At 57.1% G+C, this 23,631-nt stretch overlaps 2 protein-coding genes and 2 long non-coding RNA genes across 8 annotated transcripts in view; 2 read left to right on the top strand and 2 right to left on the bottom strand.

Moving 5' to 3' along the window:
* LOC121473041 lies at positions 1 to 8,707 on the bottom strand. The gene is made up of 4 exons (XR_005983082.1): positions 8,582 to 8,707; positions 7,109 to 7,231; positions 2,983 to 3,093; positions 1 to 597 (listed from the first exon to the last, which is right to left on the bottom strand). It is a non-coding gene; the product is annotated as an uncharacterized LOC121473041 (long non-coding RNA).
* On the top strand, positions 3,647 to 9,343 carry LOC121473038 (EF-hand calcium-binding domain-containing protein 3-like). Of its 3 annotated transcripts, none has more exons than XM_041724936.1 (8): positions 3,647 to 3,659; positions 5,989 to 6,043; positions 6,243 to 6,467; positions 6,588 to 6,634; positions 7,488 to 7,631; positions 8,002 to 8,073; positions 8,158 to 8,278; positions 8,483 to 9,343. In XM_041724936.1, the coding sequence occupies exons 3-8, from the start codon at positions 6,304 to 6,306 to the stop codon at positions 9,276 to 9,278; spliced, it is 1,344 nt and encodes a 447-aa protein (XP_041580870.1). In that variant the 5' UTR covers positions 3,647 to 3,659; positions 5,989 to 6,043; positions 6,243 to 6,303; the 3' UTR covers positions 9,279 to 9,343. The 3 variants fall into 3 exon arrangements, with proteins under 3 accessions (XP_041580870.1, XP_041580872.1, XP_041580871.1); XM_041724938.1 differs by lacking the exon at positions 3,647 to 3,659 and having other exon boundaries at positions 4,835 to 6,467; positions 8,483 to 8,661; positions 8,769 to 8,927; positions 9,142 to 9,343; XM_041724937.1 differs by lacking the exon at positions 3,647 to 3,659 and having other exon boundaries at positions 4,835 to 6,467; positions 8,483 to 8,661; positions 8,769 to 9,258.
* The window catches only part of FMNL1 (formin like 1), a 25,507-nt gene continuing 11,213 nt past the window's right edge, over positions 9,338 to 23,631 (bottom strand). For 2 of the 3 annotated variants that reach the window (XM_041724934.1, XM_041724932.1), the window contains exons 4-26: positions 22,945 to 23,018; positions 22,466 to 22,549; positions 22,007 to 22,144; positions 20,308 to 20,416; positions 19,522 to 19,598; positions 19,218 to 19,311; positions 18,219 to 18,293; positions 17,800 to 17,910; positions 16,535 to 16,684; positions 15,948 to 16,049; positions 15,558 to 15,813; positions 14,989 to 15,315; positions 14,679 to 14,803; positions 13,688 to 13,890; positions 12,961 to 13,195; positions 12,686 to 12,754; positions 11,726 to 11,806; positions 11,513 to 11,642; positions 11,232 to 11,395; positions 10,884 to 10,985; positions 10,674 to 10,769; positions 10,292 to 10,400; positions 9,338 to 9,804 (exon numbers count right to left, since the gene is read on the bottom strand). In XM_041724934.1, coding sequence (XP_041580868.1) covers positions 9,701 to 9,804; positions 10,292 to 10,400; positions 10,674 to 10,769; positions 10,884 to 10,985; positions 11,232 to 11,395; positions 11,513 to 11,642; positions 11,726 to 11,806; positions 12,686 to 12,754; positions 12,961 to 13,195; positions 13,688 to 13,890; positions 14,679 to 14,803; positions 14,989 to 15,315; positions 15,558 to 15,813; positions 15,948 to 16,049; positions 16,535 to 16,684; positions 17,800 to 17,910; positions 18,219 to 18,293; positions 19,218 to 19,311; positions 19,522 to 19,598; positions 20,308 to 20,416; positions 22,007 to 22,144; positions 22,466 to 22,549; positions 22,945 to 23,018 — 3,015 coding nt within the window. In that variant the 3' untranslated portion in view covers positions 9,338 to 9,700. Of the gene's footprint in view, positions 9,805 to 10,035; positions 10,135 to 10,291; positions 10,401 to 10,673; positions 10,770 to 10,883; positions 10,986 to 11,231; positions 11,396 to 11,512; positions 11,643 to 11,725; positions 11,807 to 12,685; positions 12,755 to 12,960; positions 13,196 to 13,687; positions 13,891 to 14,678; positions 14,804 to 14,988; positions 15,316 to 15,557; positions 15,814 to 15,947; positions 16,050 to 16,534; positions 16,685 to 17,799; positions 17,911 to 18,218; positions 18,294 to 19,217; positions 19,312 to 19,521; positions 19,599 to 20,307; positions 20,417 to 22,006; positions 22,145 to 22,465; positions 22,550 to 22,944; positions 23,019 to 23,631 lie in introns of all 3 variants that reach the window. The other variant, XM_041724933.1, reaches the window with a different exon arrangement.
* LOC121473040 lies at positions 15,946 to 17,054 on the top strand. Its single transcript, XR_005983081.1, has 2 exons — positions 15,946 to 16,066; positions 16,556 to 17,054. It is a non-coding gene; the product is annotated as an uncharacterized LOC121473040 (long non-coding RNA).

Consider the following 23,631-nt stretch of genomic DNA (forward strand, 5'->3'; position numbering starts at 1 on the left):
GTGGCAGTCAAGTTGGTAGAAGATTCCAGAGACCACTGAGTTGGCTCTTGGGAGCCTATCCGTGAAAGTACATTCTTAGCCTGGCCATGCGGCTGATCCAAGATGCCCAGGCCCAGGAGGAATGTGGATGTGCCCAAATCCTAGATGCAGAAACAGCCTCTACATTTCTAGAAAGAGGCCATGGCACATTCTGATCCTTTGGATATAATTCTGGGAGCAACTCTTAGCCAGAGCTGAGGCTGTCATTTCCTGCCACACTTGAGGCTCGGGGGATCCAGCTTTCCCAGTGCCATGACAGGTCCACGATCAACCCTCATCTACTACCCCGGGGAAGAGAGAATGGGACAGCCTGGTGCTCCAACCCCCCAGAGGATGAAAAAGCAGCTTCTTCAGTAAAAGATACAAACCTCCAGGGAGGTTACTGGGGTAGGGAAACACCTACCTTCCCGAAGGTGTTGTTCAGTCTCTTCTGCAGAGAATGATGGGAACTCAGAAATCAGATTGCTGTCAGCGTCACCTCAGATCAAACGCCTAGGAGTGAGAACCTTGGCCTGCACTGGGGTGTGGGTGACCCCAGGATGTGATAGGGTGAAAAGTCTGGAGGAGAGGAAGGGCTTCAGGGTAGGAGGGGCCGGGATTAGGGTGAGTGACAGATCTGAAGCCTGGCCAGAGAAGAGTGGAGAAAGGTGGCAGAGGAGTAGGAATGGAAGGTTTGGGGGTGAGGGGGATCCCCATGCAGTCACAGACTCCTGAGTAGAGAGTTAAGAATTTCTTCAGTCAAACCTGCATTCAGTTCCTGATGTCGGCAACCATCAGCTGAGGGACCTTGAGCAAATGAACCTCTTCTCATTTTGTGTGTGTGTTGAATTAATGAGATAAAGCACAGAAAGTGCCCAACACAATGCTTGGGCTGGCAGCACTCCATAATGGCAGTGAAGCCGGTTAGCATCCATCCTTGTGGAGGACGGTGACGGATAGGGGAGAGATAAAGGAAAGGCAGATTTGAGCATGGAGGGGCACAGATGTGGAGGGCAGGGCTGATGACACCAGACAGAGCAGGGAGTGAGGGGCAGTATGGAAGAGGGGGAGGGAAAGGGCTGAGATGCAGGATAGGGAGGGAGGGAGGAAGAGAGGGAGGGAGGGAGGGGGTAGCTGGAGCAGCAGCACCTGCCCAGGCTCCAGAACCCTCCAGGGAGGTCCCTACCTACAGCTCCCCTGCCCTCACCTCCTTCTCCCTGCCAGGTGCCAATGGATTTCCCTGCTGTGGCAAGGAGTCAGTGGACATTGTGGATACACAGTGAGAGCCAACCCCCCACCCTCCAGGCCCACCAACCCTTACCCCTTGCCACCACTGCCAAGTTCTCACACACACACACCCCCAACCCAGGATCTCCTTTCCTCTTGCTTCTTTCCACAATCTCCCCAAGGGCAGTGTTGTGGGGAGAGTCCTACCATCACTCTTCTGCTTCTGCCTCCAGCCCCTGACATTAGTAATGGCTGAGGGGTGGAGGGGCTCACTCGGGGACATAGATGGGAACAGACCCCTTCTGCCTTGCTCTGAGGACACAGCAACCCGAGATGAGAGTGGGCAGGTAGATGCCCGAGGAAGGAGAGGGAGTCCCAATGGCTGGGCACTGAGGGCACTGGCCCAGGTGCCAGCAAATTGCCAACAAGAATTGAAGGGATCCTAAACACATACACACACACACACACACACACACACATGCACACACACACACACACACACACACATCCTCTGCCTTTCAGATCTGCCAAGCTGGGGTTGGGCAAGTCAGGAGGAGGGCATTGCCTTGGGCTTCCTCATCCATAGAGAGCCAACTTCTGGGCACTGGTTCTCCAAGCGAGCTCCACTGGCTCACTGGAATACTTGATTAAAATGAAGAACCCTGGGCCTTACCTCCAACTAACCGGATCCCTCTTTGGGGTAGGGGGCAACTTGGCCAGCTCTCCAGGCACTTCCTAAACTCACTAAAGATTGAAAATGCTAGTCCAGAATTCTTGGTGGATGCAGAGATGTGAAGGGAGTGGAGGAGCCAGGGATATCTTGCCAGCTCCTGTACAAGGCGGAGGGGGGGGGATCTTGAGGCCCCCAGAGACCTCCATCCCCCTAGAGTCACCCCACCCACCCCATAGAGGTCTGTCATCCACTCTGTCTCCTTCTGTTTTAGGGGTAGCAAAAACCAACCCCAGTTCCAGCTGGTACAAGAGGAAGATGAGATCAAGGTAACAGTAGGCAGGGGCACCTCTTATGGGGAAGTGGTAGGTAAGGGGCTCGATTCTATAAGGCCCATCTTCCCTAAATCCTTGGCAATTCCAGGCCCCTGTACCAGGCCAGTGTTGGCATGTTCTTGCACACCCACCCTCACCACCTACCCCACCCTGCCTTCTGCCCCAGGCAGGTCTCTGCAAAGAGGCAAGTAGAGGGGAGGGAGTGAGCGATAGGGGGTAGGGCAGTGCGAGGAGGAAGGCAGGAGAGAGGGCCGGGGAACTGGCACCAGGAAGGACCTCTGGGGCAAGGCCTCCTCAGCTTTAATTGAAACTTTTCAGCTGGAGAAAGAATTGCTAGAACTAGAGCCCCCACACAAGGTGGGCCTGGATCTAGAGCCAGAACTGGAGTTGGAGGTGGAGCCGAAGGCCGAGGACTCCGAGCAACTCAAGTATAGGATAGAGTCCCTCCAGCCCGACACGCAGCCCGACACACAGCCTGACACGCAGCCCAACATGCAGCCCAACACGCAGCCCGACACGCAGCCGGACACGCAGCCCGACACGCAGCCCGACACGCAGCCGGACACGCAGCCCAACACGCAGCCCGACACGCAGCCCGACACGCAGCCCGACACGCAGCCCGACATGCAGCCCGACACGCAGCCCGACACGCAGCCCGACATGCAGCCCGACATGCAGCCCGACACGCAGCCCGACATCAGCCAGTGGAGCATCAGACCAAATTCCAGCTACCTGAGTTCAGCAGAGGAGGACCAGGTGTCCACCAACCATCGCTCTATCTGCGTGCAGACCTCTAAGCACCTCTTCTGGGCAGACAAACTCATCCAGGCCTCGGAGCACAGCCTGAAACAGATAACTGACACTCAGCTGGGCAAGAACAAAGGTAAGACCATTAGCCATCTGGGCCAGCAGTCTGTCCCCAAGGACACCACGTGCTCCAAGAAGCAGCTCCAGACTCCCAGTGCCCAGCCAGCTCCACCAGCCACAGACTCCCAACAGCTACCAAACCCCTACCCATCCTCCTCCAGTATCTCACCAGCCATCGGTCTGGAAGAGCTGGTCAACTTTGCCTCTTCCTTGGCTGTGGCCTCTTCCAGCAAGATGGACTTGCCCAACTTGGAGCACATGATCAAAGCTCCACCCCAGAAGGCCGAGGCGCCTTCTACAGATCCCACCACCCAGGTGGCCGTGGACCAGCCCGAGAAGAAAAAGCTCACTAAGGAGTTGCCAGATAGACCACCACTTAAAGCCAGGGAGTCACAGAAAGCTCAGAAGCCACAAGACAAGAACTTCTCCCACCCTTACCTCGACTTCAGCAAGCCGGGGATCAAGAGGGCCACCATTAAAGGAGAAGTGAAGCTTCTCCAGCCACCGGCCATGTCCCCTCTGCCTCAAGGAGACATGAAAGAGTAAGTGAGGCTGGCTCACGGCTTCCCACCAGAGGGGGTGCTCCAGGATGGGCGGGCCCACTCTTCACACAGCTGGATGGGGGGTGGAAATGGAATGAGGGGCTAGGTAGGGGATGGGGCACGCTGTGATGTCTCAAACTCAGTGACTTCATAAAGGCTGCTGGAAACAAGGTTCCAGTGCACTGAGGCTCGGTGCCAGGGCCAGGGCTGGAGGAGGCCCCAGGGACCATGGAGGGTGAGCATCTCTGGGCCCAGGCAAGGACCTGGGTTCAGCATGGGAAGTTAGGGTTAGGAAGCTTGGTCCCCAGAGCGTAGATGGCCTCACTCTCATGAGAAATGCTTAAGCTAGCATCCGCCCCGCTGGGAACCTGATGGCCCCAGGCCCAGGACCCCTCTGTGGAGCATGGTGTGAGGGAACACGGCTCTCCAGCGGCCCTGGCTTCCTGGTGACAAATGGACACCACAGAAGGTCAGCTGCCTATCAGCGTGCAGCAGGAAGAGGCCCTCTTACCCCGGGGGCCTCCTTGCAGAGGCCTCTGGGCTCACCCCTCTCCCCGACCCTGCCACTGGGGCCCAAATGACACTCTCTCTTTTGCGTTGCAGCTCGGTGCCGGGAACCAGGAAAGGGAGTCCATTATTGCTGAAAATCCATTTTAAGGTGTCGTCCCCCACTTCCCCAGAGAAATGACTAGACAAAACCAGTAAAGCCTCCAGTGCTGGCCTCCGGCTCAGACTGTTTGTGCAAACGCTCTGGACTAGTGAGCTTACCTGGCTGTGGTGTCCTGGTCTCGATTTTTTAGGGATGCCACCTGTTTTTTTTTTCTTTCAAGACTTTATTTAAATTCTAGTTAGTTAACATATTGTGTGGTATGAATTTCAACCCACCCTCATTTTTTAGCTACCCCAGCCCCCCTGCTCTGCCCGTCCCCAGAGGCTCACCCAGCCATGTTCAGCCCCTACTCACTGCCCCTGGCTTGTTCCACTTCACTCACACCTGTCCAGACCTCTCAGCCTGTGGCAGAGGCTCATGACCAGTCTTGGGGAGACCTTGGCACCCTCTCTGAGGCTTTGGGTGTCTTAGGTCATGAAGCGAGGCTTCCTCTAGGCCTGAAGCTGTGTTGGGATCATTTTAGGGGGGACCTCCTGGGGGTGGGCTGGCTGGGCAAGGAGGCGAGTCTGAAGGGAGTTCTTCTGTCTAGTGTGGGGGCCTGGCATGGGGAAGGCACGATGTCCAGGGGCTGGAAGGGGCGGGAAGAAAGAAGCCAAAGGACTGCCCCGCTAGGGGCCACAGCCTGGAACTAGAAGTATCTCAAAATGTAGGGGAGAGCCCATATGTAATGATGTACTTCCCCATGCAGCCCAGACACACACACACCAGCCACTGATTCATACAGCACACAGGCACACACATACACACATCCACTCAGTTCCACACGTCCCAGGTGCACAAGCACACATAAACACGCATGTCTGTTAGCCAGACACATGTGCTAAACACACACACGAATGCACAAGTCTCCCCATGTTGGGGGAGGACAGGCAATGTCTTTCCAGAGAAAGATCTGGAAGAGGAGAGCTGGGAGCAAAGCAGGGAAGGGAATTCAGAATGTGGGGAAGGACATGGGCATAATAAGGGAAGTCGGGGAGAGAGGGGAGGGGGAGGCAGAGCCACAGCTTGGGCCCTGGTCAGCCTCCAGACCCAGCAGTGCCAAGGCTCACTGTCAAGTGAAAGCTCGGCCTCGCAGATCCCCAAGAGCCTGCCCTGCCTTGAGAGGAGGCTGAAGAGGGAGGTGCCCAAGGCCTAGGAGGGTGAGATTAGGAAGGCGGAACAGTTGGGAATGGAGTGGGGGGGCAGGGGCAGGAAACTGGAAAGAGGAAGGAGGAGGAGATGCAGAGTATCCCTGGAGGCGCTGGGCTGTTGGGGAACATCTTCCAGGAGTATTTTGTGAACTATGATTTGTAAGTTTACATGGTTTGGAGGAGGAGATCCTTCTCTCCCAGGGGACCTGGGGTAAGGTGGGTCACAGGCCCACCCTGGGCTAGACCCCTCCTTCCCAAGGCCCAACTTCGGGACTCTAAGGCCTGCTTCTCCCTGGGCCTCTGCCAGCCTGTGTTAGCTTCTGGAGTGGAGTTGCAAATTCGGATGCTTTAAGGGGAGCAGAAACTCAAAAGAGTAAAACAGCAGGTCGCCCTACCAAGAGAAGCAGGCCTGTGGTGAGGGAGAGTGCACCCTTGCCAAAAGATGTTAAAGTCCAACCCAGAACCAGCCTGGGGGGCTGCGGGCCTGGGGCACTGGACCAGCCTCAGAGCCTGTGACTCTGCCTTTCAGGCAGCCGAAGGCAGAAGACCAGGAGATCCCTGTCGTCGGCACAGGGAGCGTACAGGTAAGCAGGGCCGGCCAAGGGTCTGCTGGTACAAGCTTCTGCCTGCAGAATCCCCTGGATAAGGGACTGTGAGTGCAGGCTGGTTGGGGGGGGGAGGGGAGCTGGGAGGAGGTAGATCTGAGCCTAGTCTCAGAGTCCCTGGAGTCTGAGCCCCCGGGTGGCCGGGGCCCCTCAGCCCTGTTTTCCCCCTGCCTCCAAGGCCTCCCCAGCAGCCTCGAAGACTGCCCACACAGGACCCAGGAGAGGAGCAGCTCTGCAGGATGCAGAAGGGGAGGCCTCAGCAGCCCACTGCCCTGCCGGCCCAGAGGGAGCCAGCATCCATCGTGGCCACAGGGGCTGAGCAGTGCTCCCGGAGGGCCAGAGGGCTCAAGCACCTTGTAGCTACCAGCTCAGTGAAATCAGGCTCAGGTGCAGGGTCTCAAAGGTAAGGGCAGGGACTGCAGAGCGGGCCTGAGGTGCTGGGTTTGGAATAAGGCCTGCCTGGCCCCGACATCTCTCTGCAGCGGATGCAAAGCTCCTTTCCACTCTCTTCCTCCTGAAGCAGCTCTGCAGATGAGAACCTGCTACCCCTGACAGCCCGGCTGCTGGCAGGTGAGGGCCCCAGGGCCAGGACCAGGGGAGAATGAGGGCATACTCACAGCAGAACTACAAGGGGTCACTTCCCCAGAGTCTGGGGCCATTGGAAACAATCATATTGTAACCATTTCTCAATGCCAGGCTAATTGGCTAATCTTTACAATTCCAGGGCTCACTGATGTGTGTGTGTGTGTGTGTGTGTGTGTGTGTGTGTGTGTGTGTGTGTGTAAAAGAAGAAGGGAGGGAGGGATTGGTGGATAGGAAGGTATTTGGATGATGGATGGATGGATGGACAGATGGACAGCATGGAAGGAGGAAGGGAGGAAGGAAATTGGGAGAGAGGATAGGGAAAAATAATCTGAGTTCCCCACCCGCCCCTAGATTCTGGGGCTATGGCGTCAGGGGTATAAGGAACCACTTCTACATTTGGGGGCCCAATGCCACTGTAATATTGGCAAGGGCCCCTCAAAGCAGAGTAATTTTACTCACCATCACTAATCTTCAGTGCCTGCTAAACGCCAGGTGCCAGCAGGGCTCCTGGAGCCTCAGAGCATTGCAGATCCAGAGCGAGAGTCCAACGGCCAGCCCTGCCCAGTCTCCTGGTGATGTGACCTTGGACATAAGTTTTGAATGTCTTTTCATACCAACATGTCCAAACACAGGTTTTGGACATGAGAATTGAACGGAAAACTTAACAAATGCCAACACCCAGTAGCCACTGTTGTTCTTTAAATGTTATAATGCCCCCCAAATGTCTTGCGTGTTGGAGAGACCCAAGTCTTCAGTCCCATTCTGAGCTAGACTGGGCCGATCTCTGGGCCCCTGTGTGTGGGTTCACCTTGTTCCCTGCCTCCCTCCCTGCCCTCAGCATTCCAGGAGATCTTCAAACTGTTCAGCTCCAGCCCGACAGGCACTGTGGACATGCGCAGCATGAAAGCTGCCCTGCGCAATGTGGGCATCCAGCTGAGCCCACAGGAGATGTGTGAGGCTCTGCAGCAGGCAGACTTGGATGGTGGGTATCCCCACCCCTGGCCTTTTGTCCTCCTTCACTTCTGGCCCTGGAGAATGTCTCCTGTGCCCACAGACTCCCTAGCCTGGTCCTATTTTAAAGTTCCCTCTTCCAGGAAGCCCGCTCTGATCAATACATCTATCCCATGGCCCATAAACATATTTCTGCTATGTTAATCCTCATCCTGACTTGGGGATCCCCCAGGGCAGGGGCTATTTCTCCCCCATTCAACTGGGATTGACATTTGGCTAGAATTGGGACTGGATTCTCTGATGTCTGGAAGAAACTGCAAACAAGCCTCTAAAGCATATGCAGGGTAGGCCTTCTGCAGAGGAGGTACCCACAAAACCCCTTCCTCTCTCTCTCTTCCCAGGTGACGGAACTGTAAGCTTCAAAGACTTCCTGGGTGTCCTTACTGACAGCCACCGCCTGGCTCAGTGCTTGGGTGAGGGGCAAGGCTGGTGGAGTGGGAAGGCCTGGACTGAGGGGAGATTCCTCCTCACCCTCCCCTCTGATCTCTGACCCCCAGGCCAGGTGAGGAACAGCCGGTTCTATGACCCCCAGGGCCTGCAAACCCTTTTCTTAGAAATGCTGTTCAAGCTGATGAGCCAGGGCTTCCTGCCCCACAAAGTGGTGCAGGAAGTGATGAGGTAAGCCCCTGTCCCCAGCTTCAGGGCCCAGGATGGGGGGAGCAGATGCTGCCGCGGGCCGGGTGCCCTGAGGCTCCTGCCCCAGAATCCGGAGCCCTGAATTCTGGGTCCGTTCCTGTCGTGCTTTGGTTTCCCGGCCTTCCAGACACAGAGGTGGGGGGAGGCGGGGTCTGACTAGGCGGGGGCGCCTCCCCTCCCCTCCAGCTACTACACGAAGAAGCAGCGGGCCCTGCGGCTGAACCCAGGCTGGAAGGGCCAGGCCCGTGGCCCCAGCGGCGCGGTGCGCACTCACGCGAGCCTCACCTTCTTCTGCCAGGCCGCGCGCCTGGGCGGCCTCTCGGGCGCCGAGCTGGAGCGCTCACTGCACAGACTGCACAAAGCAGGTGCGCCCCGGGCCGGGTGGGGACCCACCGGAGGGGCCAACCCTGACTCGGGACCTGCGGGCAGGACTAGCCTCTCCTTGTCCTCCTCCCGGCCTCCCCGGGGCCAGGTGCGCGCAGCCCCTACTCCCAGATACCTAACTTGGCCGGGCGGACACCCCCAGAAGACCGGACGCGGAACCGAGCCCCACTCCCCGACGTCCGACTTCCCAAGTCCTGCCAGCCCAGCCGCCACAAACTCGGGTCCACCCAGAGGTCCCTCAGCCTGGGTGAGAGCCGCGGGCGGGGGCGGGACTCCGGAAGACCCAGAGGGCGGGGACGCTGGACCAAGGCTGGGGCGGAGCCTAAGGAAAGAGGGCAGGGTAGCGGGGCAGGCGGCGGGACTGGGGGCGGGGCGGGTGGAAAGGAAGGCCGAGGGGGCACCAACCCGGAGTGTCAAGGAAAGCAGCCCCCTTGACCCTCCGCACGCCCCCCCTCCCCCAGAGTTCGTGGGCCAGCCATTAGACTATCTACGCCCCTCGAGGATGGCTCCCTCCCCCCCAACTCTAGTGCAGCAGCAGCCCTTCTCCCCTTCGCCAGCCTGTTTGCAGAAACCTGCTATGAAAAACGTGTACAAGTAAAGCGTTTGCGGAGCAAAATAGGCTGCGTGTGGTGGGCGGGCACAGAGCGGACACGCATCTTTTGCAAACATCTTTATTAATCTTGTATAAAAATAAGGTCCATGGAAAGTTCCCGGAGCTCAGGGTGGAGCACGAGGTTGCACTTTATAAGTTACAGGCCAGTCTCCAGCTGAGGCTAAGTATGGCTATTAGGGGGTGAGGGGTGCTGCAAGCAGCATTTGGGGGAGCAGCCAGCGATGCTGCACGTCCACCACGCCCCTGCGCTCCCCCATCCCCACACCCACCACCTGGGGTGGGCCCATTTCAGAAGGTGGCAGCGCCAGAGGGGGTCGCCCAGGCCCAGCCGAGCTGAGGGCCACCTTCCTCGTGCCATGGCTTGCCAACCCCCATCCCCCACTGAGTCCATGAGCAGAAACTGCGGGCTAGAGGGAGAGATCCGAGGTGACCTGCAGGGGGGGCCCCGGGGGGCGCCGGCGAGCACTTCTGCGGCCTGTGTCTGAGCGGATGTAGGGCTGATTCCGCAGATCTGGCAGCCAGGAGGAGAGACACTTACCCTTCAGAAGTCTGCCCCTGGGCTAGGACCACAGCTCCAGGGCACAGACCTCAGCCCTGTAGGGGCCGTGTTTATGTTTACCAGATCCTGCTCAAGCACACCCCAGCCATGTGTGGCCCCAGGGAGGACAGCATGACCCAATCCCCCGAGGGCCCCCAGGGTTGCGGGCAGCTTCTGGGGTCAGAGGCCAGGCTACCCAGGTACCTGAGGGCTAGAGAGGGATCTCTTCTCCCAGGCTGGCCTCACAGAGGAGCCTGGATGTCCGCTTGCCGGTGCGGGCCGTGAAGGGCACCGTCTTGAGCACTGACGGTTAGGATGGAGGAGGAGGGAAAGAAAGGGAAAAAAGACAGAAAAAAAAAGCAAGAGGCAGTAAGGCAGCCAGACCCCTAGGGTGGGGGAGGAGGGAGGACAGCATTAGAAGGACAGACAGAGGCCAGGCCAGGCCCAGCCAAAGCCTCACCTGTGATGATATCTTCAATGGCGCCATCACGGTCACTCTCATAGATAAGTGGCTCCTTCTGCTGCTTCCGCTTCAGCTCAGAGATGAGGTCCATCTGCTGCCGCCGGGCCTTGGGTGGTGATGGGGAGGAGGAGTTGGTAATGGAAGGTGTGTAGCTCTAGCTCCAGAATCCCCTCTCCCCAGGCTACCAAACCCTAGAACATCTGCCTGCCTGGTCCCCCACAGCAGGCTGGAGCAGAAGGAAGCCATTCCCATCCCAGGTTCCTGAAGTACCATCCTCACCTTGGGCAAGGTCTATTCATAGAAAGGAGGGTGTGGAAAGGGGCCAGATCTTTGGGATGAGGATCCCTGCAAAGTGCTGAGCTCAGGCACAACTGCCTACCTTGGGTGCTGGGGCTTCCTCTTTGCCCGGGGCGTCGGCACCTGCCTCCTGGGCTACTGCTTCCTTCTTCCACTGTTCCACCTCCTGCTCAGCTTTCTGAGGGGCCAAAGTGGGTCTCCATGAGGAGAGTCTTATCCAACCCTCAGAAGTGTCCCCTACCCCTCGCACTGCCCAAGTGGAGAGGCCAAAATGCCCACCAGACACACATACCTTGTAGGCCTTGATGAAACGGCTAAAGAGGGAAAAGAACATGGAGGGGGATGTGGTCTTGGGGTTCTCTCCGAAGTACTCTACCACAGATTCGTAGGCCTCCTGTGGGCAACAGCCTGTCAGACCCACCAGCACCCACCCCCAGGAGTTCTGTGTGCCTTTAAGACCCTGGCCACTTCATCCCTGGCCATATCATCTCTGCTCTGCCAGGCAGGTGGACCCCCTGCCTCATCCCCGACTGTGTCCCTGACCCTCCCGGCCTACATCCCCCACCACGGCCTTCTTCCCGGCTTACATCCCCCACCCCAGACTCCCCACCTTCAGCGCTCTTGGCCAGCCCTGGCCCACCTGAGCAGTCTTGCTGTCTGCCAGCAGTTTATCCATGGTGGGCGAGTTGGCCCTCAAGAACTCCTTAAGCACCATGCAGTCATCCTGCCGCACAAACTCTCGCTGGGTCAACTCCAGGCCTCGCTGGAGGGAACGCACGTCCCCTAGGACGCTGTCCAAGGACACTGAGTGGGAGGGCAGGGCGGTATAGAGGCAGGGAATCAGAGAGGCCACATTCCCATGTCCCCTCCCCAGGGCGGAGCCCCTCACCCCACCCAAGGATGGGATACCTGCACCCCTACCTGACCCTGCCTTGTCCAAAAAGTGTAGGTCACTGTGGAAACCTGTGAGCTGTGGGTACTTCTCAGCAATGACCTTCACTAGGTAGTGCAACAGCGTCTGCTTGCGGTCAGTGGACTTCATCTCCAGCAACTGCGTGCAGGCCAGTTGTAAGCCACAGGCCACCAGCTATTCCCCATCCCCCAGGCCAGGGAACCCCGCTTTGTGCCCCTCACCACATCCAGACTCTGGAGCCGGAAGCCATAGGCTGCTCCACGCTTGCTGCTGTTCATGTAGTTGCCAAAGGCCAGGACAATCTGGGAGAGGTGGGGGAGGAGTTCAGCAGGGTGGTGGGGCCCAGGGAACCCCCTGAAGTATGACCTGTGCAAATCAACGTGGCAAAGAGCAAGCCCCACATGCTCAGCCTGCTCAGCCCACACTGCATACCTCCTTGGACCTGTCAGGTCCATGGCCCATGTACATCACGTGTACCTATCTGTGTGCCTGGCACACCTATTTTTTTTTTAATTTTTTTTTTTTAATTTTTATTTATGATAGTCACACACACAGAGAGAGAGAGAGGCAGAGACATAGGCAGAGGGAGAAGCAGGCTCCATGCACCAGGAGCCCGACGTGGGATTTGATCCCGGGTCTCCAGGATCGTGCCCTGGGCCAAAGGCAGGCGCCAAACCACTGCACCACCCAGGGATCCCTTAAGATCTTTTAAGTGATCTCTACACCCAACATGAGGCTCGAACCTACAACCCTGAGATCAAAAGTCTCATGCTCAGGGTGCCTGGCTGGCTCAGTTGGAGGATCATGCAACTCTTAATCTTGGGGTCAGGAGTTCAAGCCCTATATTTGGTGCAGAGATTTCTTAAATAAATATGAATAAACTTAAAAAAAAAAAAAAGTCACATAATAACTGAGCCAGCAAAATGCCCCCTAGCATACCTAATTTTGTCCTCTGCTATTCCTACCCAAAACTTCACTGCTGACCTCTCCTCAGCTGTGGTGTCACAGTCCAACAGCCATTTCTACTGGGTCCCAGATACTCCACCAGACTCCATTGGGTAGGTGTGGATGCTCTGCTAATCACATGGTGATCCCCAGAGAGGATCCCTCTCACACAACCCAGAACAGGCAAGGAGTCATAGGTGGGCCCTACTTCCCAGACCCTTGCCCTGGGCTCTCACCTCCAGGATCTGGCGGAGTTTGTCAGAGGACTTGATGGACATTGAGGCTGCAATGATGGCATTCAGTTGCTGGGGGTGGGATTGGAGAGGCAAGATAAGTTTGGGGCAGGGTCGGGGCTAGCCCATGGGAGGCTCAAGGACTCCTAAATGCCCTCTGGGAACCCAGGCTGCTGGCTGCCTTCCAGCCTCCCCAACCCAGAGCACAGCGCCCTGCCTGCCCCGCCCACACCGCTCAGCCTGCCCTGCCCACACCGCTCTGCCTGCCCCGCCCACACCGGCATGAGCAGCTGGACAGTATCTGGAAAGTTGCCCAGGAAGGTGAGCGTGGCCATGCGCTCCGGCAGGCGCGGGATGCGGCTGAAGCGTAGCATAAAGCGGTCCTCCTCTGACAGCTCCTCCATGGGTCGCTGCTCCTGCTCAAAGCGGGTGATCAGGCTGCGCTCGTACTCCGTGGGCAGGAAGCGGGTCAGCAGTTCCAGGAAGTCCAGGCCAAGGGCCTGTAGGTCATACCTGGTGGAAGGTGGTGGAAGATGGGGTAGTTATCCTTCTACACCCACCAGATCTGGAGGGTAGGACTACCACCTCCCCTCACTTCCTCCACTGAATAAGTGAACTTCAGTATTCGCTATCTGCCAACAGTTCCAAGGACCAAGAGGCAGGACTCAGGGAAGTTGGGGGCTGCGAAGCCTGAGGTCCCTGTCATACATCAGTGACAGAAGCCCAGCTGTAAATGCCTGGGCCTGAGTGCCCACAGCTGGGCAAGGAGGCAGGGAGGAAATGGGAATGTCTCAGTCTGGGCGTGACTCACAATATGGCCTCAGGTTTTTGGGCCTGAAAATGAGAAGCGATTCCCAGCTCTACCCCCCCCCCCCCCCCCGACCAGGGTTAGCATGAAGCTTGATGGCCTCTGCCTCATAGCTGGGACTCTTTTACCAGATGCCTGATGACCCTGGCCTAGCGAAGGGGCTGGGCTACTCACAAGCACAGGGCAGAGATACTCACATCTCGATGGCCTGGCAGATGCGGTCAGCCCCCAGGTTGCCCTTGCGCAAGGTGATGGCCAGGTTCTTGGCCCGGTTGGCCTCGATGAGGGTAGCCTTGCTGGGGGCCTTCTGGGCTGCCTTACCCTTGAGAGCACTGAGGTCCAGGCTGGGACCCTGGGACTTAGTCTTGAACTGTTCCTCAAAGTCACTCATGTCTAGCTCCTGAGGGCACAGGGAGAGAGGAGGTGGAGCTAGGCGGGCTGGGGTCTGATACCTTCCTGGCTGACCCATCTTTCCAGCCCTGACCACACCACCCGCAGAGAAACAAACCGGTAACCCGGCTTGACCAGAGGCCCTGATGGGAGATACACAGGAAGAGCAGCACCCGACCCTGGGGACCCAGACTCCAAGCCCTTACAGCTAAAGGAAGAACTGAATTGCCAGGGCTAAAAAGGGGAAAGGGAAGGGCATTCCAGGCAGAAGGAACAGCATGAGCAATGGCTGGAGGCAAGAGAACACATCCTTTTTGGAAAATTAAAAGCAGAATTAGGCTAGAGGCGCCTGACTTTGGCTCAGGTCATGATCTCAGGGTTCTGAGACTGAGCCACATGTTGGGCTCCATGCTAAACTTGGAGCCTGCTTAGGATTCTATGTCTCCTTCTGTCCCCCTCACCCTACCCCACCCGGCTTTCTCTGAGATTAAAAAAAAGAGTTGAAGCCCTAGTTTTCTGTGTGGGTGGTGAGAAAGAAGCTTAAAAGGAAGAGAGAGAGGCCAGACGTGCCCTCAAACAGTGAGGGAAAAAAAGAAAACAGTGAGGGAGTTAGGAAAGCCTCCTGGGGAGTCCAGATATACTGCCTATCAGATACACTAATCCAGTTTAGCTTAACACCCATCCCCAGCCTCCATGCCCTCATCTGTACAAAGGGGTAGAGAAGATGACCTAGCATGATCCAGGCAAGTCCCCTCCTCCCCTGGCACCCACACTGGAAGCTAGGCAGGGCGTACTCACCTGCAGCACCTTCTCATCATTGAGCTCAGTGAAGACCGTGCCTGTGATCTGGCTGGGTTTCAGGGCCACCCAGTTTAGGAGTGGCATTCTGAACTTGGTCTGTATTGGTTTCTTGGCCTTTACTCCTGGGACATAGATGGAGTGGTGAGTGCTAGGGAGATGAGGGTTGGGTGGCTGGAGAGACCCAGGGCCCAGAGAAGCCTGACAGGACAGGCAGGAGGCAAAAGGAGGCCCCCATACACAGGGTCCTGGAGGACACTGAGGTCGGGGCACCTCCATATCTCCCCCCAGCCCTGGATGGGCCACTCACCCGGGCCCATCTCTGGGCCGGACCCTCCAAGAGCATCAGAGGGACCTCCTGGAGGCGGTGGAGGTGGCGGAGGCACTGGTCCATCTGCACCGGGAGGCAGCGGTGGCGGCGGGGGTGGGGGCGGCAAGCCTCCCGGCAGCGGTGGGGGCGGGGGCGGGGGATCCGAGCTGCCAGGGATGGGTGAGGCCAGTGGGGGTGCTGAAGGCGGGGCTTCCTGCTGGGAGGAGGAGCTGGGAAGTGGGGGCGGTGGTGGTGGTGGTGGTGGTGGTGGCGGCGGCGGGGGTGCTGCTCCAGGAGCCGGCTCTGCCGAAGGTAGGAGATCTGAGCCTGGAGAGAACCCAGAACCCAAGAGAGGGGAAAGGGGGTGTCAAGTTCGGGGCCTGGGTGGTCTGCCCCGCCCCTCCCCACACATGCGCACTGAGCCCACGCCTACCGTCCCACCACCACCTGACCACGCCCACAACCCCGAGCCTACCTCTGCCTGCTCTCTCCGCAGAGATGTCCCGGGCTCCCCTTCCAGACCCTGGTTCCCCTGCTCCCACCCCGCCCAGCCTGAAGCTCCTGCGCACCTGGGCTGGGTGAGCCGGTGGGCACTCCTGGAGGAGTCAGGCCATCACTGCCGCTCGGAGTTGCCACGGCGACGGGAAGGATCTCAATGGAGACGGCATCCCCCGGCCCCCGCAGGATGCGGATTAACCCCTTCTCCTCCAGCTCCTCCACCTTCAGCTCTAAGGCCGAGGGCCGCGCCGGCACGGAGGTAGGCACTTTCTCGGGCTCAGGAGGACGCCTGGAGGCGCCCATGGGGGTCGACTCGCTGAAGCGCTCCTGCGAGCCCCGGGGGAGGGGTCAGTGCCTACCAACAGGCCGGGCACAGAGCCCCACCCTCCCGCCGCGGTAGGGGAGGTGTCCCTGCAGAAGCCCCCACGGGTCGGCTCCGGGAAGCCGGGCCCCAGCCTCACCCTCAGGGTCTCCAACTCCTTCCGAGCCTGGCTTAGCTGCTTTTCCAGCTCGGCGATCTTGGCCATGGATTCGTTCTCCGCGTCCCGAAGCTTCTCCGTCAGCTGTGGCACAGCACATGGTGAGCTCCCACCCGCCGCTGGGCACTGGCGCCGCCGCTGAGGGGGCGGCAGCAGGCAGGCCTGCCTCCGGGGCTGGGGGAGGCTTCCGGATGCGCTTAGCACAGGGTGCCTGGCGGGTGGGCTAAGCCTGGAGCCGGAGCCAAGGAGGTGAGATCCTGAGGGCACTGACGTTCTCTCCGGAGGAGGAACCAAGGCACCGCTGAGGAGGGAGGCGGGCGGAGAGGGGCACCGGGCACCTCGTTACACCCAAGCCAGGTTTGGGATCTGAGCGCAGGGAGAGGAGGCGCCTGCCTTCCTCCGAGGTCCAGCACCCAGCGAACGCTCATTGAGAAAGACACCACAGGATTCAAGATTTGGATTCAGGTCTAGGTCAGGGGCCCGGCAGACGATTACCCCCTATTCCCACCCAGAACCAATGCCTGAGCCCAGTGGGGGGTGGGAGGGGCAGGTTCAGGAGCAGCTCTCACCAGGGCCACCTGCTCCTGCAGCTCCTCCATGTGCTCCAGCACAGCATTCTTGGTCTCGGTGTCCTCCAGCAGCGCACCCACATCAAAAACGTTATCCAAGTATGCTTGAATCTGTACCAGCAGCTTGTCACTCTCTGTGAGCCGGAGCCTCTGTCCCCAGACGGAAAGAGCAGGGTGGGGCCCAATGTAAGGGGTCTTTCCAGTATGCACCCCCACCATCAGCATGAGATGGGGCCCGAGCCCCAGCCCGCTTTTTTTATTTTTTATTGTTATAATTCACATGCCATAAAATTCATTATCTTAAAGCATATAATTCAGTAGCTTGTAGTATATTCACAAGGCTGTGTGACCATCACTGCTGTCTAATTCCAGAACATTTTCATCCCTCTAGAAGAACCCCTGTACCTGTTAGCAGTCATTCCCTATTCTCTCCTCCCCCAACTGCTGGCAACTGCCAATCTACCTTCTGCCTCTGTGGACTTACCTCTTCTGGACATTCATATAAAGGAATCATGCGGTATTTGGACTTTTGTGTCTGGTGTCTTTCACTTAGCAAAATGCTCTTGAGGTTTATCCACATGGTAGCAGGTACCAGTACTTCATTCCTTTATATGGCTGACTAATATCCCCTTGTATGGTTGTATCACTCCAGCCAGCTTTTCACCTTTTGGCCTCTAAAAAGCCAATCCCAAATGTCCTGCTCCTCCAAGAAGCGCCCCAAAGGAATCAGGGGACCTGCAGCTTCTCTGCTCAGGCTGGACCAGGAAGCACCAAGACCCTCGGTCTACCTTCCCCAGGGAAAGGAACTCCCCTATGACCTGGGTCCATCCAACATGAGCCAGCTCCCACTTCGGCCCCATATCTCTGTGCTCTCCATTATGTGCTTGAGTCAGAACCTGTCTGAGAATGATGCTCCCAAAGCCAGACCCGAGGTGACCTAGAGCCTGTTCCAATGCCTGCAAGAATAGCTCCAGGGACAGTGGGCCTATTAAGTGGCAGAAAATGTCCTGCCTCATTCTGTTTATAGAGTCATCATTACCTTTATGAGTCTCTTGTTTTATAGATGGGAAAAAATGAGACTCTGAGAGAAGAAGAAACCTATCCAAAGTCACATGGGCTTAGAAGCAGAGTCGGGATTTGAACCAGACCTGCCTGACCTCAATACCCAGGTTGCTAACCACACAGCCCTACTCTGCAGTTGACGAGTGGTTAAGTCCCAGTGAGGGAGATGCAGGGAGTCCCAGTGAGGGGGATGCAGGGCTCACCTCCAAGTACAAGTCCAGGCCCAGGTGGGTGAACTCATATTGCAGGAAGACACGGAAGTTCATGTTCTCCACAGAGTGTACCACGATGTTGATGAATTGCATGCAGGCCACCTGGGGAGCAGAGCCCATGGGCAGGTCTCTGGGCCGGAGTGCTGCATACCTTCTGTGCCCCATATACTCCCAAGTCTCTTCTCTTCCCCATTTCTCACTCCATTAACCCAGCTTTGTCCCTACCCATACTCCGCCCCCCCAACCCCCTCCCTCCAGCTTCCCTATCTCTGACATCCACCCTTCCCCCACCCCCAAACCACTCAGTCCTCACAATTCACAGGAGCAGAGCCCAGAAGCCAGATACCCCAGCCCCCTGGCTGCTCCTTACACTGAAGGTGGCCAGGCCCAGCCTGGGCTTCTGAGCTCACCATGAAATCAATGTTGCTGTCTTCTTTCTGGAAATACTCCATCAGCTTCTCGAAGCGGTGCTGCTCCCCACACACCTGGGTGGGGAGAATGGCTGTCACTAGGGCCCAGTGACATACCTCCTAAGCCATTTGTAGCCACCACCTTTGTGCTTCTACAGGCTCCTCCACATTAAATCTGAGTCAGGCCATGTCGCTCTTCCACTCAAAACCTCCCCTCCCCTCCCTCTCCATTTTCCCCAGCCCTCCCTTCACTTACTACACTGGCCACACTGGTATCCTGGCACCTTCCCACCCCAGGGCCTTTGCACCTGCTGTTCCAGCTGCCTGCTGTTCCTGCTCTTAGCCAAGATTGCCACCACACCAAGCCTCTCACTTCCTTCACAGCCTTGCTCAAACTTCACCATCTCCATGAAGCTTCCCTGACCACCCTGCAACCCATTTCTCTTGTCCCTCCAGCGGCCTGGACTCAGTCCTCAGAGTGTTCATCATTTCAGACACATAACCTGCTCATTTTGTATACTGTATATTATTATCTGCCCTCCCTTGCTTTCTTTGTTTCTTTTGCTCACTGATGTATCCCAAGTGCTCAGTTTGTGCCTGATACATAGTAGGCACTCAACAAGTATTCATGAAAGAAATTAATGACCATATCCCACCCCTATGCATCATATTCTTATGCATCTACTTAGCCAGAGTCAGCAGACATGTATATATGCAACTCTGAGATGCATGGACCAAGTACACTTTGGATCTGGCCAGGCTGAGGGTCAGAGGTTCAGCAGACCTCTATAGTTGTCCCTGTCACCCCAGACAGTGCCCCTATATGACCTAGCACCTTCCCTCCAAAGCTTCCCCATCCCAGATTATCTTCACCCTGTGCTCCCCAAATGCCCACCCAACACTCCCAGCTGTCCCCAGAAGAGGCCACAATTGCCAGCAACAGGCCTGCAAGCAGCACTAGAGAACAAGCACGTGTTTGGGGTGGGGGGCCTTCAGTACCTCCTTGAAGTTGTCAAAGGCTGCAAGGATGATATCATGCCCTCCCCGCACCAGACACACAGCTGCCAGTAGCTCCAGCACCAGAGCCTTGGTTCTAGGGACAGAAGGGCCAGTTTATTCCTTGAAAGCAGGCCCCTCAACAAGGGTGGGTGTAGGTCTGGCTGGGGGAGAACAGGGCAACTGATGGGGAATAGGGGTGGAATAAGCCTGGTCAGTAGTCCTGAGAACTGGGGACCAGAGTAGACAAGGGGTGAAGTGGCAGGATAATCTAGATGTGGAGAAAGGGGAGGGGCCCGGACCTCACCTTGGGTTCTTATTGTTGAGGCTCAAAGCAATCTCATTGACACAGGCTGGGTGGGTCATGACGAGGCTGAAGCCAGACTAGGGATAGAAAGGAAAGGTCAGCTCCTCCAGGCAGACCCCCAGGACTGCCAGCACTGCTAGCAGTGCCATTGTATTCTGGTCTCTCACTGTCTTCAAGCTTGGGAAGTTCTTTATACCCAACTATAGCCTTTTCTGTGGCTGCCAAAGCCTGGGCCCCCTTTTTAAATAACTTTGTTCAAAAGCCAGTGTCAGGATTCAGCACCTCAGACACAGTGAGCCCTCAAAGGCCTGCTAAGTGAAGGAGCACTTGCCCCACCAGCCACTCCTCCAAACAAAGTAACCCAGAGCTGCTCTCCATGAGGGTGCTGTGTCGAGCCTTCCTTGGTGGGTGTGCCTAGGTCCCCACATTAGTCCCCACCAAAGCTTGGAAGTCACCATGGAAATGCTCTCCACAAGGTGGCGCTTACAGCCCCATGGGCTTCTCTTCCATCTTGGAAGGCCAACTCTGAACTCAGACTCCCTTGGTTCATGCCCCCAGTCATGTCCAGGGTACTCCAGAGGACCTGACCGGAAGGGGACAGGAATCTGGGCTTCCCCTCATGACTCAGTAGCCTCAAGACCCTCAATGGCCCCCATCCCCAGGGTTCTCCAATGGGGAACAGGGTCAGGGGACAGTCAGTCCCTGAACCTCAGCGGCCTAGGCAGCTCCCAGTGAGGACAGGCCCAGCTCCCCAGATCCCACAGTGCCTTGTCCCCACTGACCAACCTGGTAGTTCATGATGGCACGCAAGCACATGATGCACACATGGACGTCATCCTTCTGGCTAACAATGCGAGAATTCCTCAGGGTCTTCCTGCTGTGGGCAGGGGTCAGCCTGGGTGGAGGAGGGAGGGGGCAGCTGGGATTAGAGTCCTACTCCTGGCTTCCCACCCCCACCCCACCCTCAGAAGGCACATTTGGAACATTAGGCCACTGATTCCCATCCACACAATCCAAGAGGCCAGCTGAGGGCAGGAAGACTTCCTTGGTCCTTAGGCCTCAGGCCTGGCATGCTGCAAGGGGGTACGGAGAGGGTCAGGAAGGCAAAGAACCTTAACAGCAACTTGGCATCAAAAGGGTTGCTGTGTTGTGGTAGAGGCCCAAAGAGGGAAGACCACCAAAGCTTGGAAGTCACCACGGAAATGCTCTCCACAAGGTGGCGCTCACAGCCCCATGGGCTTCTCTTCCATCTTGGAAGGCCAACTCTGAACTCAGACTCCTTGGTTCAAATACCAGCTCACCGCTTCTGAGGCAAGTTTATATGTGCCTCAGTTTCCTCACTTGTAAAATAGGAATAGTAATAATAGTACCTTCCTGATCGGGTTTTGGGGACTATGAAATGAGCTTCGAACATTGCCTGATACATAGTAAGTGCTATGAGTGTCCCTGATAATTCTTTGCTAGAAAATATGGGATTTTTTTTCATTGTGGCAGAACTGCCAATCAGGATTTCCACATCAGTGCCTCTTGACAATTTTATCACATTTCCAACAACACTGGGAAGCCCCACCTCCTCCTTCCATCTGCCACATCGTCCTTCTCCTGTCATTGCTCAAATATGCCTGAGTCTTTGTTCATGCTGTTCCTTCCACCTGGAATGCCCCTCCTTGTCCCCATCACTGCCTGTAAAGCCTGTATCCATCTGTGAGACATAAATGCTATCTCTTCTAGAAAACCTTCCTGATGCCCCAGGAAGTAGCCACCTCCCCTTTCAGAGCTCCCAGTCACACCTCCATGATAGCCTGTCATACATTGTCCCCTTCTAGACCAAGGGCTCCCCAGGGCAGGGTGATCTGTCTCCTGAGCACCTGCCACCATGCCTGATGCATAGGAAATGCTAAAAAAAAAAAATCTGTTAAATGAATGAATGAATGAATGAGCAAACAAAGAAACATACTGGGAGAGCTTTGGGCTTAATATGAAGTTGGTCCCTTAGACCAAAGTGGGAAGGTTGGAAGCCAGGGACCATGTGAGGTCCAGGGGTGTCTCCTTCTCTCTCCCCGCCTCCCAGCAGGATGTCCTGCATTAGGGTGGGGTGGCCTATCCGCAGCAGGTGAACCCAGGGGTGTCAACTGAACACCCTACCCCACCTCACCCAGGGAGCCAACCAGGCATGCACCTGCCCCCAGGTGGCTACGTACCGGGGAGAGGGGGGGCACCTGGAGGCCGCACAGGAAAGAAGAGGGGGTTAGACAGGTACCAGGGATATCTTACCAACCCAGAAACACCGTCCTCATCCCAGACCCACCCAGATTCCAGTTTCTAGATGCCATCCCTGGAAGGCTTCTTAGCACATCCATCTCCCAAGCCCTGCTTGAGGCCCTTACAGTGATCCTCAATGCCAGGCTGCCCCTCCCACCACCCCCTGGTGCCTGGGGTAGGGCTGGGAGGGTGCAGGGGTCTAGGGGTGATGGGACCCACATACTTGATGGTCAGGTGGCGACTCTTGGGCTGTGGAGGCAAGGACGAGGGAGGACCCTTGCTGAGATCTTCCACCGACTGCTCCAGCGGCTTGCTTTTCTCTGCGCCAGGGACCCCATTGTCCGTACTCTCCATGTCATACCTGCAGGGGTTCAAGTGGGGTTGAAGGCCAATGCTACAGGGGCACTTTAGGGAGGGGCGGGGGAAACTGAGGTACCATGCTAGCCAGAGGAGGGGGCCAGGGAATGATGGGACAGACAAGTAAGCCACCCAGGTCCCAGCTGGCCATCTCAGGCCACATCCCTCTCTATCCGTGCAGGTCCTTAGAAAGGGGCATCACCCACTGTGAAGGGTGTGGTGTGTGTGAGCCCAGGGTGGATGCGGCCAGAGGAGTGGATGAAGTACAGGGAAACGTGGACCAGGGCTCTGAGGAGCAGCCTGAGGGCTGGGGCAGGGGGCTTACGTGACGGAGCACTGGGCAAAGGCCAGGTACTCGAGGAGCACATCCAGGCCACGATTCTCCTCGTTGAGGAACTCCTCCACCCACCTGCAGGGCACAGGGCTCCCTGAGTTCCAGCCAGTGGGGAGGTCCTGCCCAGAGTGGGCCCAGAACAGGCACAGCCAGGGCTCCAGGGCTGCCCTTCCCCTCGCAGGACACCAGCCAGCCCCAACCTCAGAAGAGCCAGTGGCACTAGAGGATGCCAGGGGGCTCAAGCAGGATCCAGAGCCCCACTGTGCCTTGAGGTGTGAGCAGAGAGTAGGCAGAGAGGAGGCAGGGAAGCTGCACTGGACAGCCAACCCAGAAGTGGCCCACGGGCGCAGCCTATGCATGGGGGTTGGGGGGCAAGGAGGTGACAGCGGAGTAGCAAGGGGAAGCCCCAGGAACTACCTGGAGGCAGAGCTCCCCCAGGCTCCAAGATGGAAATCTGAGCCCTTGCTCACCCAATGTGGTTTGTCCTCAGGGAGATCTCCAGCTCCCGCAGCACCTGTGTGGACTCCTGAACTCGCCTCTTAAACTGGGGACCAAGAACAGGAGAGTCTGGTGGGTGAAGCCTGGGGCCTCCCACAGGCCTCCTGAGCCCTGAGGCAGCAGCCAGCAGCCCCTGCCCTCCCCCTACGACTGGCCTTTCACGCTCAGCCTCCCCCACCACCTCCACACACCTGCCTGCAGGATAAGCATTCTCAGGCTCTGCGTAGCCCCATACACACAGACATGTGGCATACACGCACATACACGCACACGCACACAGCCAGCCACAGGGCACATGCACATTCATATATGAAGACCCTGGCCATGCACACACACATATGCATCCATACACAAGCACCCTGGATACACAGATAAGACACCCATGCATTCATACGTGGACACATGAGGTACACACACACACACCCCACACCTATACATGAACCCAAGGGCACACAACCATATGTGGACACAAAAGTACATAGTATACATACATATCCACACACGGCCACACAGTGTGCACACATGCACGCACACACACAGTACAGTACACACAAGCAGACCTGTGGAAGCACACGCAGGGATGCAGAGGTGCCTGCCCAGGGCCCTCTCAGTCCCCTGGAAACATACACACACACTCATACACAAGCCCACCAAAGAGT

Source organism: Vulpes lagopus, chromosome 12, assembly GCF_018345385.1.
Source record: "Vulpes lagopus strain Blue_001 chromosome 12, ASM1834538v1, whole genome shotgun sequence".
NCBI classification, from domain to species: domain Eukaryota; kingdom Metazoa; phylum Chordata; class Mammalia; order Carnivora; family Canidae; genus Vulpes; species Vulpes lagopus.

Excerpts from the sequence above, each read along its gene's own strand:
- LOC121473038 (XM_041724936.1), top strand. The coding sequence starts at position 6,304 with ATGCAGAAGGGGAGGCCTCAGCAGCCCACTGCCCTGCCGGCCCAGAGG. Across the intron at positions 7,632-8,001 it reads GCAGCAGGCAGACTTGGATG|GTGACGGAACTGTAAGCTTC; the intron begins GTGGGTATCCCC and ends CTCTCTTCCCAG. Across the intron at positions 8,074-8,157 it reads CCGCCTGGCTCAGTGCTTGG|GCCAGGTGAGGAACAGCCGG; the intron begins GTGAGGGGCAAG and ends TCTGACCCCCAG.